The following is a 19,455-nucleotide window of genomic DNA, read 5'->3' on the forward strand; positions in this document are numbered from 1 at the left end:
TATTTTTGTAGTTAAAAAGTGATAATGTAGAGATAAAATTGATGGTTTACAGTTAGTATTTCCTTTTCCTCATACAAAACTTGCTCTAAACTTAAAAATGGAACCTAACTTAGGTTAGAACAAAAATCACATATTAGTTGGTTTGGTCTATTACGACTCCTACCAACAATTCTTCTTTCTTTTTCATATTTTTATTTCTAAGCTCGCACTAGTGTTATTTATTTTGATATAAAATTAGGTGTAAGTAATTTTCTCTCTCTCGTCAATTTAAGTACACACTCATTTTGTTTGTATTTTAGTAGGTGTCTACAAAGGTGTGTCCAAATAACACTCCTCCTCTTAGGCTTGTAAGTTGTACTTCTTGGATAGTATGTAACACCATTTGAAATATGAAACCATGTTAGAAATACACAAATCGATGGAGTGTAGACTAGTTGGTCATCGAGTTGGGGAGTGCCAATTTTGTCCAAAATGCCTAGATAATATTGATTGCACTCATGCATTTCTAACTTAATTTTTGGGCTAGTTGTAACTTGCAATGTTGTTTGACTTAGTATTTTCCTTAAAAAGGGATATATTGAGTCTGAAATGAGTTGAATGCATTCTTTGAGTTCCTATGCTTAATATTTCTGTTCAATTATTTTCACATAAGGGATTAGGTTTCTTAATTGATTGAAAAAGCTTTTCATCAAGAAAAGAAATTAAGTTTCACTTTTTTTTAGTGAACGAATTATAATTAGTCGTGTTTAACCCCAAATGAGTAAGGGGTTAGGAAATTGCATCAATTGTCATTAGAAGGGTCTTATGCCTAGTCTTCTTTACAGTTGTACTTTATACCTTGTATATTGCACCCACCATATGTTTGTGTTAATTCATATATTGTATTTGCATTTATTTTCTTATTGAGTTATTTAGTTTTGTCATATTCTCAAGTCACAACCATGCCAATTATTTATCTCACCCAAATGTTATATTTTTTTTAGTAGATAATGTCAAACACAATTCACTAATCGATGTTAGATTTAATAAAAGTGACTAAATTTATACATGATAAATTTAAAATCGAATTTTCATTAAAAGATATATTCATATTTAATATCTGACATACTTTAATTATGAGGATATCTCCGTTGAAAATAACCTACCTAGAAAATGAAATCACCCTAAAACTTAATCATTCGCCCGCCCCCACTAAGTAGAGAGTTAATTTTCCTATTATTCCCTTATCCTGTGTGGTAGATTGTCTTAACTTGAGATTTCTTTACTTGCTGCCAAAAAGATACGAAGGTTAAATCACTATTCTTTGCTTAGTATTAGTATGATTTTCTGTCACTCAATCATATTGTAGGTCCAGTAGCAACAGGATATTCAAACACAAAATGAGAAAAATACTCCGAGCAAATTAACATGTATTTGGACTCCTCAAATAATTGATACCGAGTAGGGTCCAGAAAGTTGACACAATCATCTCTATTGTGCGATCGCATTCGCATTAAATGGAACAATCTCAACTTAAGTTAATAACATGTCGACCTTAGTAATATAAATGTAGAAAAATTATCATTTTAGTATTTGAAGATGTATAGTAACATCACTTTAATATTTGACTCAGTTAGAAATTCAAATTAACAAAATCTAACAATTAACAATTAATATTGACCATTTAAAAAAACTCAAATTAATTATCTGATCATCAAAAATCTTAAAAAAATATAATTTATTATCATAAAAATATCTCAAAGATGAAATTTACTTTGAAAATAATATATTATCATTATAATATTAAAGATTAATTTGAGGTTTTGATAATTTAAATATTAATTGAAGTTTTTGCGTAAAATGGCATTGTGCTAAAGTATTAGTTTATCCGTATGAAGTATAGTATGTTGTTGTTGACTTGTTGTTATACCCAAACAATCTCAACTTAAGATCCATGTGCATTGACTTGTTGCCACACGTACCAACAGACAGCACCATATGAATAATTGTGCGCCGTCCAGCCATTAGATGAACATGGAACATGGAAATATCGTTCTCCACAAATTAATTGAGATTTGAGTGTAGTTGTTCAAACACGCTTGCTAGCTAGCTAGCACACGTAACCACTTTGTGGATACCCATTTCTACATACTCGTAGTATCTACTATATTCCAACCCAGCCTTCTCAACTGGAGTATTGCGATATATTTTCTTATATAAATAAAACTAGTAACACATTTTCTAATATATACATTCTAAAATAAACATTAAAAACAGATAAACAAATTATCGGTGGTTGCTACCGAATTATCAGTAAATCTTATCACGAGTTATCAATAAATTATATTTTGCTTACGATTTTTTTATCAAATTTATGAGATGTTTTACTCTATAGTTTATAAAATATTTCATTATTAATATTTCTCTTTAGTAGTTTTATGAGTTAAATCAACTGATAAAAGATACATTCAAAGAATAAAAAACATATTCATTAAAATGGCTAAAAAAATATACTTTTAAACATATGTTTGTAAATTTAGTACATTTAAAATTCTTTTGTTACTGATTATAAATAAATAGTTTTAATATTTAATATTTAATAATTTAGAATTTTAGAATTTTTTTTTTAAAAAAACAAAAGTTTTATTTAGAGATTACTATTTTACAAATAGAAAAAGTATTATCATCTTCTATCGTTCTTTACAACGTTACTTAGAATTAATTGTGTTTATTTTGTAATTGTTTAAACAATAGTTATTTGCTCGAGAAGAAATATTAAACATCAAAGATAAACATTTAAATTAATTAAAGGAGGAGAATGTTTTTTTAAATTATTTCGTTTGACCACGAGAAAGTCTTGCTTATTCGTATCGTTAAGTACAAAAAGAAAACAAAATCAAAGGCAGTTCTTCTACAAAATAATTATGGGATGAAAATTTATATTATAAAAAAATTCATTTATATATAAAAAAAAAAGACAATAATGAATGATAAAAAAGGGGAAAATAACTAATAACAATTATGATAAGAAGAAGAAAAAAACAGATTGTTCTATTTTATTACTATTCCTATTGTTACTTTTATTATTTTGTTATAGATCGGTTGGCAGCATGATTGCAAAGGACATGAACTAGCTCAAGCTCGTTGCATGGCAGTCTAACACATAACTCGAGTGTGGCACATAGAACACCATTGTTATTGAATGTTCGAATCTCTTCTGTTGCGGTAAAGGAATATAATTCTACAGATGGTACAAATTGTGAACTCTTTTTTCTCTTTTTAATTTTGATTTTGTCTGTCCATTGGATTTCAATCACTTTTTTCTCTTATTTGTTGCATCTAGATTTTTTATAAAAAACAAATGAATTTTATAGAGTGCTCATTTTATTTTCTGGTTTTAGGTGTTAGCAACAAGGATGAACATAAAAATGAAATAATTAAAAATATATTTGTGAACTTCTATTCGAAAAATAAATAAGACAATAGCTAAATATACCGAGACAAAAAATAATAAATGTATAAAAATATTAAAAAAAAAAAATACATTACGGATTACGCAAATTCTTTGGCCTCCTTTGTTTTTTCCAAATAAAACTCTTATAGCGATTATACGGTTGAATTAGGGTTAACATTTTAGGAAATAATAACACAAGTTATTGCTAATAGTAAATAAAAAATAGACTAAATATCCGTTAACTTAATTTTAGTTAATATTATAGTTTTTTTTCTTCTGATTTGGTCCTTAATTTTTATTTTAAGTGATAATTTGATTTTTTATATTTTAAAATGTCAACAATATTATCTTTTTTTTTTTACAAAAATACTTCATCAAAATTTTCAAACAAAATCCATAAAAATTAATTAGCATCTTCAATATAATGCAAATTCATTAAATTCATAACTTAAATATTTAAATAAACTCATATATTCATTCTTTAATTAATGAATTTGATGTTGTTGGAGATAAAAATATGAGTTTATTTGAATATTTGAATTATGCATTTGATGAAATTTGTATTATATTAAAGAAGATAATTAATTTAATGAGTTTTATTTGAAAATTTTGATGAATTTTTGTAAAAAAATAGGATAATATTGTTGATATTTTAAAACATAAAAGATCAAATTGTCACCTAAAATTAAAATTAATGAATAAATCAGGAAAAAAAATTAAAAAAATTAACTAAAATTAAGTTAAGGGACCGCGAGTGCTATTTAGTCTAAAAAATACTAATTTTCCTCTTTGAAAACTTGTCTTAATAGACTAATATAATCAGATTTATTTTTTATATTTAAATAGTTAAATTGCAAATAAACAAATCAAATCCATTCCTAATTTGTAAAAAAATATTAATTATATTTATTTTAATTTTGTGTTCTTTATTATTATTATTATAAAATAAAAGCAATTTCTCCTTATTTTATGTGGATCTCACATAAAAAATTATATTAAAATAAATACTATTAAAATATAATGATATAAAATTATTGGTAAGACTTATTTAATGATCTTATACTTGACTCGTCGTTATAACAAATGAAACACACATTCTAACTGTACTTCTAAGAAGATTTTCGATACAATGATCTATTATACTAGGATTCACTCTCGCTCTCCCACCAAGTTGAATGAACTTTGATATCACTTGTTAGAAAAAATACACATAAAGAAATTAAATAAAAATATATATAATTAAATACAAAATATAACATTTAAATGAAAGAAAAAACCACGAATATTATCTAACGAAAATTTCAAAATAAAATTGTTAATTTTTTTATAACAGATAGACTTATCTCAAATTTTCTCTAACTATTATATCAATATTCTCCAAAATTAATAATTACCTAAATTACATCTCACAACATTATAAAATTAGAATATCATAGAAAAAAAATAGATACAAGTTTAAAATATTTCTCATTGATTGATGTGTTTTGTAAAAAAAATTATAGCTTAAATATATAACTTAATATGGGATAATAATTCTATATATTTGAATTTCAACTAAACAGACCACCACACACGCGTGTAGACTGGGTCGAACATGGACTAAGTGGTATATTATTTTTTAGTATCTGAAAAATTAAAAAACTATTTATTTATTAAACTAATTGCGTGCGTTTTTCTCTCATTAATATATTGTACATGTGTCTACCTTCCACCGATTCAACATATGATCCAGTGAATTCCTTTCCCAAATTCGTGCTTCAATTTTTGTCATGGTCAAAACCTAGAAGATTTCAGATTGCAGGGTTATGTGTATTCAGTTTAATGGATAGTATATTTTTCTCTCCTTCAAATGTAGAAATCATATATAAATAGAGTACTCTGTTCAGTTGGAAAAACACGCCAAAAATATTCTGATATCTGAAAATTATCTCTGCTTCTCTCTTTCTCTGTCATCTTCTTTTCTTTCTTTCGAGTACCATATTACCAATAGTAGCAATTAACTATCATATTGATGGTGTAATTTTAGAACTTTTTTTTATGGTGTAGTAGATATTCGATACAGTTTGTATTGATTGTTTTATCTTAGGGAATTTGTGGTTGATAATTTGTATTACAAACGTCTTAAAGGGAACGATTTAATCTGCAACTTAATTCAATAATATCTTCATGATATAAATATTTTTTGAATTATTTTTTTTTATAAAAAAAAAACACCATAAATTATATTTGTGTTAAAGAAAACCAACCAATTATTACAGAGTGTTGTTAAGAAGAATCGTGTTAGGAAATATATTCCATTATCGAAGTTTACTTATCAAGTAGATATAAAGTTGCATTTATTAATGTTCCTTTTCGCCAAACATGGCCACTTTGCTATCTGGAAGACACTTTTTTTTCTCCATTGGAGGATAAATATTAGTATTACGTAACAACATGACTAAAATTTATAATCCACTATCTTACTTCAAATTCAACATGCCTCTTAAATAACCAACATAATTTGTTCATTATTTCAAATAAAAGTCGGTTTTAGCACCGCTTTTTTATTTTCTAATTAAAAAATAAATATATTTTAAAAGATGTTAGATATAATTTTATGATATATAGTTATTTAAATATATTAATTATTTAATTATTATTAATTAAATTATTAAATAATTTTTTTTTGAATTTAAATGTTAAATTTTTAAATAGTCTTATTGTAATTTGATAAGTGTTGTTCATTTAATGTCATATATCATGTTATTTATTATATGTCATTTTTTTTAGTTAAAATATGAAGATTAATTTCATAAATTGATAAAAATAAAGATTAAAATTGTAATTAAATATATAATTTATAGTGATCCACATTTACTGCATTTGAAGGAAAAAAAAAGTTCAACACTTTGGTGCCCTTTAAATAAGTTGGATACTGATATCGGCCAAATGTATTAAATAAATGAAAAATATATGTATTAATTTAATAAATAATCATCCTTATACTTTATATAATTGTTTTTATGATTTTTAAAAATCTAAGCTACTATAATAATTATTCAATTTTCTACAACTTAAAATATCAGTTGTTGTAATAATGTAAGAAAGAAAGATAAACATAGTTACAAATTTTGTAAACCTAATATTTTCCGGAGCATTAAAATAATTTACCATAGATATATTAATTACATTTTCAAACAATAAAAATTATATTATTAACAATTATATAAAAAATATTGATTCGATCAACTATTTGTATACTTAATAAAAATATTACTACTAATAAATTCATATGATATTTTAAGATTACACCTTTTTCTATTATTTTTTATCATAGTATAATTATTAAAGGTGATCTATTGTAGATCAGTGTTTAAAATTTATTTGAACTATTAATAATAATTGATAAAATTATTTGTAATTATAAGTTAAAATCCAATTATTTGATCATGTGGTAAAAAGGTTGATATTGTTACGACTCGAAAACTAAACGTCGTGATCGGCGCACAAGTTATACTCATTTGACAAACCTACCAACTAACTTAATAATTAAGCGACTAAATAGTTCTCAACAATCAATTCAAAAAAAATATATATAATTTTTCTCGAAATTTCGACAGGGTATCCTTTGTAACTTCAACGTTTTCAAATTTATAAAATTCATGTTTAAACTTTCAATTCAATCATAATCCAAAGAGCAAAATTTAATATTCAATACAACTCCCAAAAAGACTTTCTAGTCTCAAAATAGCTGCAAAATACACCACGACTCAACGTACTATACAAAAAAAGGTCCTCGACCAAATAGGCATACAAAAAAATTATGATCGATACATGAATCTACTAATAGTTTGCTACTTAGCTGCTTATGAATCTGAAGAAAAAAAATAAACAACATGAAGGGGTAATTCAAAAAGACTTAGTAAGGAGACAACAACCACCACCAATTAGAAGGGAAACACACAAAAAGTCACGAAAAATTATTTTGCAATCTTGTGGGAATTATCTTAAACAATGCTTTCTCAAATATAGATAATTCGCAAGTAAAATATACAGATATAAAATCATTAAACTTATAATTTAGCCGTTCAGATAGAAATATTTAAAATCATCATAGAAAATCAAACAAATACACATACAAATTCTTGAGAACCAAGAGGCGACTTCATCTTATTGATATTTGTTTCCTCCTAAGGGAGACATTTTCCTTATGGGTGACTCCATCTAACGGATAGTCCTCTCCTCTCAATTCTGCAACGCATCATCACACATAAATTAAGGAGCTTACATGGATAGTTCTCTCCTCCTATAGATGACATCTCTCATATGAGCAGCTCCATCTAACGAATAACTCTCCCTAATCAAAACGAGGTAACTAAGTGCACCTTCCGCCGTTAACGATTTCATAATTATAACAACTATTTCTTAAACACTTTAAAAAATCATTTCTCATTTAATCATAACTCATGGAAAACATGTTCAACTGTATAACAGTTCAATATTTAAATACTTTATAACTTATAAATAAATCAAACTATTAATCTTTTATATAACAAAGACCATGAAAGTAATTAATGATGAGATCGAGAAGAAGAAAAAATCAAAAGTTGTGTTTTCCCAATTTTTCAGTAAAACTTTGACATAGACAACAAGTAAAATAATAATTATAGCATAATAAAAATATATGACGATGATCGTCATCTACTCACAACAATGAAGAATCGACTACGTTTGTTCTCCAACAACTCCCAGAGTAGCCGACAGGACCTCAACTGACAAATTTGAGTATCACAAATATTCTCAAGACTTTAGAAAAATTATTCTAGAGTTTATCTAACTCTAAAAAACCATAAAAAAATCTTTAAATCTACTTTAAGCACAAAATAAGATTTTTAAACAAAAATACGTTTCCTAGAGATTCATTATTAGCATAAGAGTTGAGTATTTACCTCAAAGTGTCTCAATAAACAACTTTTGATCATTGGGTCATTTATCATTCCTTGACTCATTAACACTAACCTCCAAAAATTCTAACTAAGAGTATTTGTATGAGAACGAGAAGTTATGCTATTGAAGATGTTAAATTCATTTTAAGAGTTGAGGATTTAAGTGTTGTGGAGTGAGAAGAAATAGAGAGAAAGAGAATAGAGAAAATAAAAACAAAAATGGAGAGGGTGGATGTTGCGTAGCCGAAAGAGGAAAAAGAGAAAGAAAAAAGTAAAGTAAAAAAAAATGAGGTGGAGTGTAAAAAATATTTTTAGTACTTGATCTTTTTACACAAATTAAAAAAAAAAATGATAAATAAAAGAGTTATGATTTAATCTACTACTTTTATTAATTATTGGTATATTTATATTATTATAAAAGCAAAGTAAAGAAAAATAATTTAAAAACTATTGTGCGTTACATTAATTAAATGGTATAATTAGAAATGAAAAAAAATAATTACGGTAACATTAGACATTAAAATTAGTCTCGATAGAACAAATTGTTTATGTAATCTTATTTTATATTGCTCTCTGACTAATTAAATGAGAAACTTACTCATTTTCAAAACATGTGAAAATCTTTCTACATCTTCTATTTTCCTAATTTTCTCTCTTAGGTGATATATTCCCCATCTTATATATTTACTTCTTCTCTTATTAGTGGTGTGCGTGCAAACAAATTGTTTTCTAATAATAGTAATGTGATAAGACTCTCCATAATGGGAAAATGTCGATCGATCATACAGAATATGAACAACTGGGATATGGTATAACAAACAGCGATTATAAAAAGATAAGATTACTTTCTTTTATTAAGTTGGTGACTATGACTTGGATTTTGTCAAGAGGTGAATAAATGAAGAGTGCACTTACATAACATTATTTTAGTCCCACTGCAAAGGAGTTTATTCAATATTTTTGAAATAAGAGTTAATCAATTTAGTTCATTGTAGTATAAATCACTTTAATCCCCTATACAAGTGTATTGATGTATATTTTCATCACTAATCATGAGAAGCTCATCTAAGTATAGGGGTCTAACGCAAGTAATTAATTAATGCGCACGTGTATGAATATTGTAAAATCAAAATTTATCTCTGAAAAAAAAAAAAGATAACTTTTAAAATTGGCACAAGTTTCTATAAATGATTAACTAACTTAGTAATGAACTATAAACATGAAAAGTAAAATCGTGAGCGGCAGGATTCGAACCTGCGCGGGCAGAGCCCACATGATTTCTAGTCATGCCCGATAACCACTCCGGCACGCTCACTTGATGTGACGTTTATATTTCCATACTTAACACTTATCCATATACTTTTATTAATATTATATTGATTATTTAAAAAAAAAATTGGATTAGTTAACATTTTGTTGCGAATCTATTAATTTAATCAATTAATTAAAAACTTTTCATAATTATTACCAAAAATAAAAATTGAAAATGACAATGGTGTCATCATATTAAAATTACGTCTGATATTTAAATAGAGTTGATATTTTATGTACATCATAGCAATGAATTTAAATATTATTTATTTTCTTTCTTTCTTATCATCTCTTATTTTCTTTTTAAATTTTTCTTTTTTTGTCTTTTCATAATTTGGTGGAGATAATCCATTTGTCATAACACAAACATTTTTCAAACACATACGGTGATTTTTTTAGAATTCTTTTAGATTGTTTTAAAAATTTCGAAGAATTGTCTTTTTCTATCTGTATTTTATATTTTACATCATAGTTACAAGTAAAATTAAATTCGTCCAATAAAGCCTAAGTTTAGCCTCCAACCAAACTTATCTTGGGTTTGTGCTTTTTTAAATAAATTAGATCTAGGTTTCTTATAAACCTATTTCAGAAAACAATGTTAATATTATATTATAATTATATAATTGTTAACATTTTCAATAATTTAAACATACGACTAAATACATTTTTGACATATATACAAACTTACTGAAAAATAGAGTCATAATGTGACTTTATAAATAGAGTAATAATTCATACGAAAACTTTTTAAAAATTAAATCAAACATAGAAAACATACCCATGACAAGAAGCACTAAATTTCTACGTGGCAACTTACATTTAAAAATAATAATTACTCCGTAATCTAATTGAATAAATCTCTTATTATTATACATTATTCTCTTTTATTTATATATATATAACTCTTGTATAAATCTTTCGTACTAAAATTGGAATGCTCATTACATTAGAGATAAACTTTAATCACACGTTTTTTTAGCAATGCTGGAGTGAACTATTGAAAAAATGGTTGAGACAAACATAGCTCAATCAAACTATTGATTTATGAAAGGTTTCGTTAGTTTTAGATTAGAATTGCTGATTTTTATCTCATGCTTAATTTTTATTTTTATTTTGATAGGACAGGCAATGAAAAGTGAACAAAATATACACATCAAATTTGTGTCACAGAAAAACATAAGCAAGATATTCATGTAAGAAAGAAGTTGACACCCTTCTCACATCACGAACAACATAATAAGAAAACACTAATTCAGCGACACACTTATTCTAATCGTATTTAGTCATTATTAAAAATCGTTTATTAATCTAAATCTTTTAATAATTAATAAATCAAATAAATACTAAATGTAGTAATTATTAAGGGTCTTGGAAATTCATAGAGCCATGAATTATTACATTAGATAAAATGAAAAATTGAAAATATGCTTAAAATATTCATAAGCCTTAACTTATGCTTATATAAATAAGCACTTGTATAAATAGATCGTACAAAAGTTTGGCAATAATGGAAATAAAGAAAATTAATAGGCGAAAGTGGATGATTAAAGAAGATAGAAATACCTCAATTCAAAATCCAAATTGTACGCCAATTGGAAATAAAGAAAATTTAACTCATTTTTATTTATTATTTGACTCATTTTTACTTATATTTAATTATAAACGTGGAATCCTACAAGAAGAGATCGTGGGATTCAAGAAGCATCTCTATCAGGAATCGAATCAAATAAATTATATTCACAACAACACAAAATAGATTCAAACCCATAAATATCATAGAATTAAATGATGAAGAAAATTTAACTTAACAATTCTTTTTTTCTTGTTAAAATTTTAACTTACTAATGGTTTTTCATCAAAAAAGTTTAGGAAACTGATGCCTCTTGCAGGTTAAGTTCTCTAATATGAAACAATATAAAATTCTTGTAAATAAAATTGCACTAAATTTTGACATAAAACTGAAAATTCTACTAGTCAAAGGATCACTAAACAATGTTTTTATAAATCAGTTCAAAACATAGCTGGTACTAAATCAAAAATACCACACAAGATAACCTTTGGCAGTAAAAAAGAAAATTAAAATAAGTTAACACAGCGTATAGGATAGCACAACAAGTCGTCCAGTCAAGGCCTCTGAAGGCGCTTTCAGCACAACTCAAGAAGCCCATCATACCATCATACGGAATATGAAGTTTTCAGATTAGCAGCTTCTCAATGGCATCCTGCATAACAATCAAATACTCAGAATGCATTTTTAATTTATGGAACATGTGATAATAAATACAATACTTAATTAGAGTTTTAGTTCCTCTATTTTCCGATTCACGAAATTGGTCCTCCTATTTCAATATTTCACAGTTTTTGTCTCTTATTCAGATTTTTAAATAAAATATGATTATGTGACAAGTTTTAAATGTGTCATACTATATGATGATGTGGTATGATTAACATCCATGAAATTTCTAAAAAATTCTATAAAACATTTAAAATTATTCATTCTTGTAATTTAATTAATGATGTATAAATAATTAAAACACCTAGATAGTTATACAACATCATATTGTATGCCAAGTATTTTATAATATGTCACATCACAATTTTAAAGTAGAAGGGTCAATTTCAAGAATTGATGAAAATAGGAGAACTAAAACTGCAATTAAGTTTAAATACTAATATAGTTGCAATTTAGCAACTACGTGAAATTGAACCACAGTGCATACCTTTAGCTGCTGAATTTGAGATTTCAATTGACTTCCTTCATTAGTTGTCACAGAACAAGCAATGACTGGCCGGGTGACACCACAAGCACGACCAAGTGCTTGTTTTGATGTGACAAACACGTAGGGAACATTCTACAAATTTCAAAAAGATATTGTACATGATTAATAAGCTATACTTTCATAACATACAGAGGGGATGGTTGAGACAAACCACACATTTTCTCAATTGCAACACACATTAGCAAAGCTAACCATGTAAATTTTACTGATATTATAAATAAGCAGATCAATGTTACTAGTAAACATGGTTGATCACACTCCTATTTGGTCTGTGAGCGGGATACAACAAATGTCTTGCGACCTAGTTACATCCCGTGGAACATAGTCAATGTGTGAGCACTGAATAACCCTTGCTATTCAGTGCAACCAAGCTACATTACAATAAGCTGATTGATTATATTCCGTTACAAAATGAAATAAAGCCAGCAGTGAATGCAATTGCAGTCATATTTGACTTAAATATCAAGGATTGCAACACAACCACAATTTAAAACCTTTGACATGACATAAATTATTGAATATGGGGTTCAATAGTCAAGGAACTTCATAGTATATAATCACAAATCAAACATTTCAAAAATTTAGAGCAAAGTTGTAGAATCTACAATGGTAAAAACAACAAATAGACTGCAACATGAAACAACCGCAACACATAAGAGATCAGTGTATAACGGTATATCCTTTTAATTTGTTATGAGATTCAACCAACAAAGCTAACATTATATCAGATTGTGATACAAAAAAATAAATTAAAGCTACAAGAAGAGTGAAAAAATATAAAATAAGCAAGTTAAGAATAAGATACCTTATCCTCAGCAAGTAGAGGAAGATGGAGAAGAATCTCAAGAGGTTCAGCATCAGCAGCCATAACAACAAACTCAGAAATACCCCTGTTCAGTGTCTTAGTGGCTACAATGAAACAAAAACAAACAAAATTAAAAAATCAAAAGAAACAAATAAATTAAATAAAATTAATAAGAAATTAGGGTTACCTTCATTAGCACCCTTTTTGAGCTGCTTGTAGTTAGCAGCTTGTTGAACAAGGTCCATTATGGTTATTGTCAACTGAGCATCAGCCAAAGGGTATGCTTTAGGGTTAACTGCCTCTCCTGTCTGCAATTTTTCATACACAAAAATAAACCATTATTTAGTATCAAATAAACTATAATCGAATTAAGACTTGAAAGTAAGAAAACAAACAGAAAAATAAATGGTACCATTGTTAATTGAGTAATGAACGAAGACAATGGTAGACGGCTAGGGTTTATAGTTCGTATTGAACAAGGATATGCAAGTGAGACTGCAGAGCCGTTATTATAAGAAACAAATACCTTATATGATTGATTTGATTAAATAATAAATAATTAATAAAGATATAGGTTCGCCGCTAATGTTACTAGGTCGTTGCTAAAGTTGAACCGGAAGCCCATTCTTAATATATTCTAGGCCCACCAAATATTTGGGCTGGTTTACAAATCGTTTTAGAGATAAGCCCATTCTTAATATATTCTTAATCGTTTTAAAAAAACGGCCCAGACTTTTTGTCTTTTTACCGAAATAAAATAATAAAATGAAAATAATAAAATAAGTTGCATAAAATAATAAAAAGAAATAATACTTATGTCTTGATTTCCTTGAGTGATTATTACTAGTGTCTAACAATGATAAAGGTTAAGTGGTACATGATTTACATAAATTTCTATGGACTCCTATAGATTGAAGATCAAAAGGTATTTCTATAAATTTATATAAACCAATCTACTTCCAAGTGAAAATTTTCACATTTTTTTTTCCTTTCTATAACCGTTCCAATGTATCCATTATTAACACCATTATTGATATTAATTGATATCTCTGCAATTTCAAGATTTACGTTAAACTTTATTTCCATTAATTGTTTGTTCAACACACCAACACTTGATTACATCAAGTACATCACTTGAATCCGTCAACTACACTTTATCATCACATGACTACATCAACACTTATATCACACCAATTAAAGTTACACTCAAATGTTCATGTGTATCACAGTTACGATCTTCATCAAATTTCACTGTGTCAATATTTGCATTTTCTTTTGCTAACGTTCTCCACATTGAGACACAAAATAAGGAACATCTTTTGAAAACCAATCAAATAAATTACAACCACATTCAATGTATAACCTTACACATAGAACACCATTACAAATTAAAAACATGGCATTTAAGATAATTTGGATCAAAATATCTATAACACATACCACAAAATTTCAATAACCCTATAATTTCCTTACCTTGTTGGACCCTGATTTTGTAACTATTTGAACAATTGCTTTAATTTCACAACAACATTCAGGTATGAATTCATCATTCCTCTTATTTGATATGAACAGACCATTGTTCCGTGTTTGTGAATGCCAAGGATAATCTCTAAATGAAGACATTGCTTCAAAAATTTGAGAGTTCTCTAGTTTTATGGTTTTTCATATTTTGGGACTTAGATTTATGGAAGAAATGGATAAAGGAAAGGGTGATGCCGACATGTTGTGATTCATCTAAGTCATAAGCCACATAATCTATAAAATGTCACATATGCAATTTTTTTTTAATGGATTTTGTTAAAGAAGTTAACATTGCAAATAGATAATAACTTAACCTTAAATTGCACACAAAATATAACACAAACGAATTAATCAAGGAAAAATAAATAAAAGACCGAAGCAAGAATTAAACATAATGACGAAAAGTGTAATTTTGCCTCTGTTTTATCTTTGTGATGGTCTTTAAATTTATCTGTTTTATCCATCTTTTGTGGGTAACAATTAATTACTAATAATCTAAAATCCAATCAAAGAAACAATTGGATAATTCTAATTATGACAAAGAAAAATTGAATTAGATTTCACATAATAAATTTGAAATTGATTTGGTTCTCTTTTCCTCACGCAGATTATTTAAGATAGCTACCTTTCTGATCTAATTTGGATCTCCTCTCATAATACAATGGTGCAACAATTTTTGTTAATATTTAACTAGGACAACATACCACTGCATGTGTGTTAACACTTTTTTCTTCATAAAATTCAGCTGTTAGAAAGTTTTAAAATTGTTTGTTTCAACACAAATTTGCAAAACCTGGCCTAGTTGGATTTAGATTTTTCACTAAGTCCTCCAATTGTTATTTCTAAAGATAGTGGCAGTGTCACCAATTTTCCACTAGTTAAAACTCTTCCGTGAAATATGCGTTGATCCCTAAAGCAAGTTTTCAAACTACAGGTTTTCAAGGATTAATCAGAGGTGAAGCGTTGGAAAATGTTGAGGAAAGCATTGGCATAATGAATTGAAAGGAAGAAATTTGAAGAAAGCATTGATTAAAACTCACTAGTGGGGCATTAATTGCTGGTGCAGTATCAATAAACTGTTGTGGCACCCTTGGAGACCATAAGGACACATTTATTTTATGGAAATAATACAATTCAAAAGTGTTTCAACCTATCTTGGAAGTTGATGGATGGAATGGAAAGGTTGCTTCATAGGCAACTTTGTAAGTATCGTCTTGCTCCTATTTCATGGTTAGTTTTTTATTTATTTTACATTTCCATTGTTTGGAAAGTCTTGATTGAGAGGTGATTTGTGAAAACTTGCTTTAGGAAAAATAGTTCATTTAGTTTTGGAGAGAATATGATACTTTAGAAATAAGCTTAGGCAACTCACGGTGATGCAAATACCTTGGAAAGTTGTAAGAATTTATCCATCAAAAAGACAGACGTTAAGTTGTACCCAATACTTTACCTAAAAGCTAAATTACTAATTGTGATTGTGTATGAAACTAAAGAATTTTAGTTATGTTTAATACAATTTTTATACCGATCATATTATGTACAATACACAAATTATGCGAAACCTCGAGCATGCAAACAAATACAGCGCAGTTAAACAGTTATGGCTAGGCAAATATCCCAGACAACACACAATACAACATCAAGCACTTGCTAAAATTATATTAAGTATTAGAAATGATATATAAATTGAATAGTTTATATAACAATTCTGACCATAAAAGCAAAAAGATAAATAGTACAACTAAGCAAATTCTTAAGATAAATGTTCCAAATCGCCCTTTGATTACTTGCAAGATTCAAAAAAGCAAATGATCATCCTATCCACTAAAAAACCAGGGGATCAACAAAAAAATATTCAATAAGACAAAGGTCTGCAAATTTTGAACTACCTTAAAGTTAGGGGGCCAAGCTATTTGCATTACGGCATCACTGTATACAAGGTACATTACCTTATCCTTCAAAATCAATAGCAAAAAAAAGGATGCAACCAGCAAGATACTAGACTAGTTAGTCCCACCCAGTGGGCACAACAGATTCATAACCACATGGCCCATTACCATCACTGCCTTCAAGTAAACCAGAACCACTGTAATTATGACTTCCCGCAAAAACTGTATTATTTGTGGTGTCATACGAGTAATTGTTAGAGTTTTGAATTTCTAAAGAGGTATCAATATAAGATGTTGCAGAATGGTCTCCATTGCTGTAGGTACTGTTGTAGTGGTAATTTTCCACTTGCTGAGGGACATTATTGAAATCACGATCGCCATAATTGTTGTAAGTACTGTTGTATCTGTTGTAGTTGTAATTATCTGCTACAGGTTCAGCTGCATTCCGGAAATCACGACCTCCGTAGTTACTTCTCCAGGGCCTTTGAGGTCCACTGTTGCGTTCACCGGGTGCTGAACTCTCGGAACATTGGAGGAGCCATGAGGGAACTTCTTGTTTTGCTTCCTGCAAAAGGCTAACAAGAGCCTTTGCCATAGGCATGTTCTTGTTGCTGAAGAAAGCAGTTGCCAAACCAGATTGGCCAGCACGGCCTGTTCTACCAATTCTATGAACATAGTCATCTACGTCTCTAGGCAAATCAAAGTTAATAACATGAGCAACGTGAGGGATATCCAATCCTCTTGAAGCTACATCAGTTGCAACCATTATTGGTGTATAACCGCGTTTAAAAGATCTTAAAGCTCTTTCCCGCTCCTGAAATATAATGGATCAATCAAATAATAGTACATCTTCCAAGTAAGAAAACAAAGAACAAATTAATAATTGACACAGGTTTACATTAATTTTAGTGGTGCAAACATAGAATAGATGTCACAATCAAGACAGTGTTTTGGATTGTATAATCAAAGTGTTGGATTTGAATGCATAAGGGACCACAAACATCATACCAAATAAAGAATAAGTAACTGCAACAGTAGCTAATACAACTAAACAGGCACATGACATGCATTGAATACACAATAAAGAATACGGCAGAAACAAAGCAAAAGAACAAACGCTACTAACCATTTGAACCTTGTCACCATGTATAGCAATAGCTGGAAACCCGCTTCTGCACAACCAGTTTTCTAAAGCATCAGCTCCTTTCTTTGTTTCAACAAATACAAGAGTTAAAGCAAGCTGCATCACATTGAAAAACAAATTATCCAACAGAGTACTTCATAAACAGCTAGTACTCTAACTCCAATAATTGTTGTTCAAAGAATCAACAATTCATCAAAAGCATTTTTACCTTCCCATTGACTACATTGTGTCGGAGAAGATCCACAAGACGGTTTCGTTTCTCCATGTCCTGTACAGATTCAATTTTCTGTACAATCAGTTCAGTGCTTGAACCAACCCTTCCAACAGCCAAAAACACATAGTTTGATAAAAAATCAGACGCTAGCTTCTGCAGATGGCAACAAACAACAAAATCATTATACAATTCACAGACCAAGTGAATACTACAAGTCTACAACATCACAATACACTACTATTAGACATTATAAAGTACACAGTTCATGAATCGTGTATAACATCATTAGAATTAGTAACAAACAAAAAAACTAGACAGGAATAAAAGTTAATCAAACCTGTATATTATCGGGAAAAGTAGCACTGAAAAGCAATGTCTGTCTAGCGCCCGGAGGAGGCATATGCATCTGCTGCACAATATTTCGAATTTGATGCTCAAATCCCATATCCAACATTCTATCAGCCTCATCCAAAGCAAGAAATTGAATCTTCTTTAATGAAACCCTTTCTCTCTCAATCATATCAACCAAACGTCCAGGAGTTGCAACTAAAATATCAACGCCTCTCTCCAAAATCCTTAACTGTTTACAATTACAAACAATAAATAGCAACCCACACTATCATAATACTTAAAACAACAAGAAAAACAATAAAACAGAACACAAACCTGTTGACCAATTGGAGCACCACCATAAGCAACAGCAATCTTAACTCCTGTTTGATAGGCAAATTTGCTAGCTTCTGAGTGTATCTAGTATATTTCATTTTCAAACATAAAAATTGAATTTAACTATAAAATTATATAATAAGAACTATCACACATTATAACTTAATAGAGATATAATAATAATAATAATAATAATAAAAGAAAATGAAATGAAAAGAACCTGGCAGGATAACTCTCTAGTTGGAGACAAGATGAGTGCACTGGGATATGCAACACTGGATACACGTGGCATAGACGACAAGTCATTAGCCAAACGACACTTCATTATTCCAGATATAATAGGGAAACAGAAAGCTGCCGTTTTACCGGAACCAGTTTGCGCACAAGCCATAAGGTCGCGTCCAGCAACAGCAATGGGGATCGCGTAACGCTGAACGGGGGTAGGTTTCAAATACTTGCATCGCTCAATGTTTCTTTTTAAGTCTTCGTGCAGGTCGGTTTCCGCGAAGACATTTACGGGAGGAGGAACGTTTTCTCCGGTTGCCTCCACTGGTACAGATTCGTACGCTTCGAAATTCGCAACGACACCGTTTTCTGTTTCGCCATTTGTTTCAAATGGCGAGCGGTTGTTACGGTGGGAGGGATCGCAGTTCTGTGGTTCTTCTCGACGAGGAGGAAAACGGCGTGGTGGGGGAGCGTAACCGCCTCGACCACGTTGTCTGGGAGCGGGGCGATTGAAAGAGTAAGATGAATCATCGGATGGAGGG

At 28.8% G+C, this 19,455-nt stretch overlaps 2 protein-coding genes and 1 non-coding gene across 3 annotated transcripts; all 3 read right to left on the minus strand.

The window, feature by feature from the left end:
• Positions 1-9,591: 9,591 nt before the first annotated feature.
• Positions 9,592-9,673, minus strand: TRNAS-AGA (transfer RNA serine (anticodon AGA)). The gene has a single exon. It is a non-coding gene; the product is annotated as a tRNA-Ser (tRNA).
• Positions 9,674-11,614: 1,941 nt separating this feature from the next.
• LOC101514303 (uncharacterized) lies at positions 11,615-13,798 on the minus strand. Its single transcript, XM_004508453.4, has 5 exons — positions 13,667-13,798; positions 13,442-13,562; positions 13,255-13,358; positions 12,390-12,521; positions 11,615-11,891 (listed from the first exon to the last, which is right to left on the minus strand). Exons 1-5 carry the CDS (start codon positions 13,667-13,669, stop codon positions 11,865-11,867), a joined length of 387 nt encoding a protein of 128 aa, XP_004508510.1. The 5' UTR covers positions 13,670-13,798; the 3' UTR covers positions 11,615-11,864.
• Positions 13,799-16,490: 2,692 nt separating this feature from the next.
• Positions 16,491-19,449, minus strand: LOC101514624 (DEAD-box ATP-dependent RNA helicase 52-like). The gene is made up of 6 exons (XM_027336427.2): positions 18,909-19,449; positions 18,689-18,772; positions 18,360-18,602; positions 18,017-18,175; positions 17,791-17,904; positions 16,491-17,478 (listed from the first exon to the last, which is right to left on the minus strand). The coding sequence occupies exons 1-6, from the start codon at positions 19,077-19,079 to the stop codon at positions 16,783-16,785; spliced, it is 1,467 nt and encodes a 488-aa protein (XP_027192228.2). The 5' UTR covers positions 19,080-19,449; the 3' UTR covers positions 16,491-16,782.
• Positions 19,450-19,455: the final 6 nt, after the last annotated feature.

The sequence above is a fragment of the Cicer arietinum genome, chromosome 7, assembly GCF_000331145.2.
Source record: "Cicer arietinum cultivar CDC Frontier isolate Library 1 chromosome 7, Cicar.CDCFrontier_v2.0, whole genome shotgun sequence".
Lineage (NCBI taxonomy): Eukaryota > Viridiplantae > Streptophyta > Magnoliopsida > Fabales > Fabaceae > Cicer > Cicer arietinum.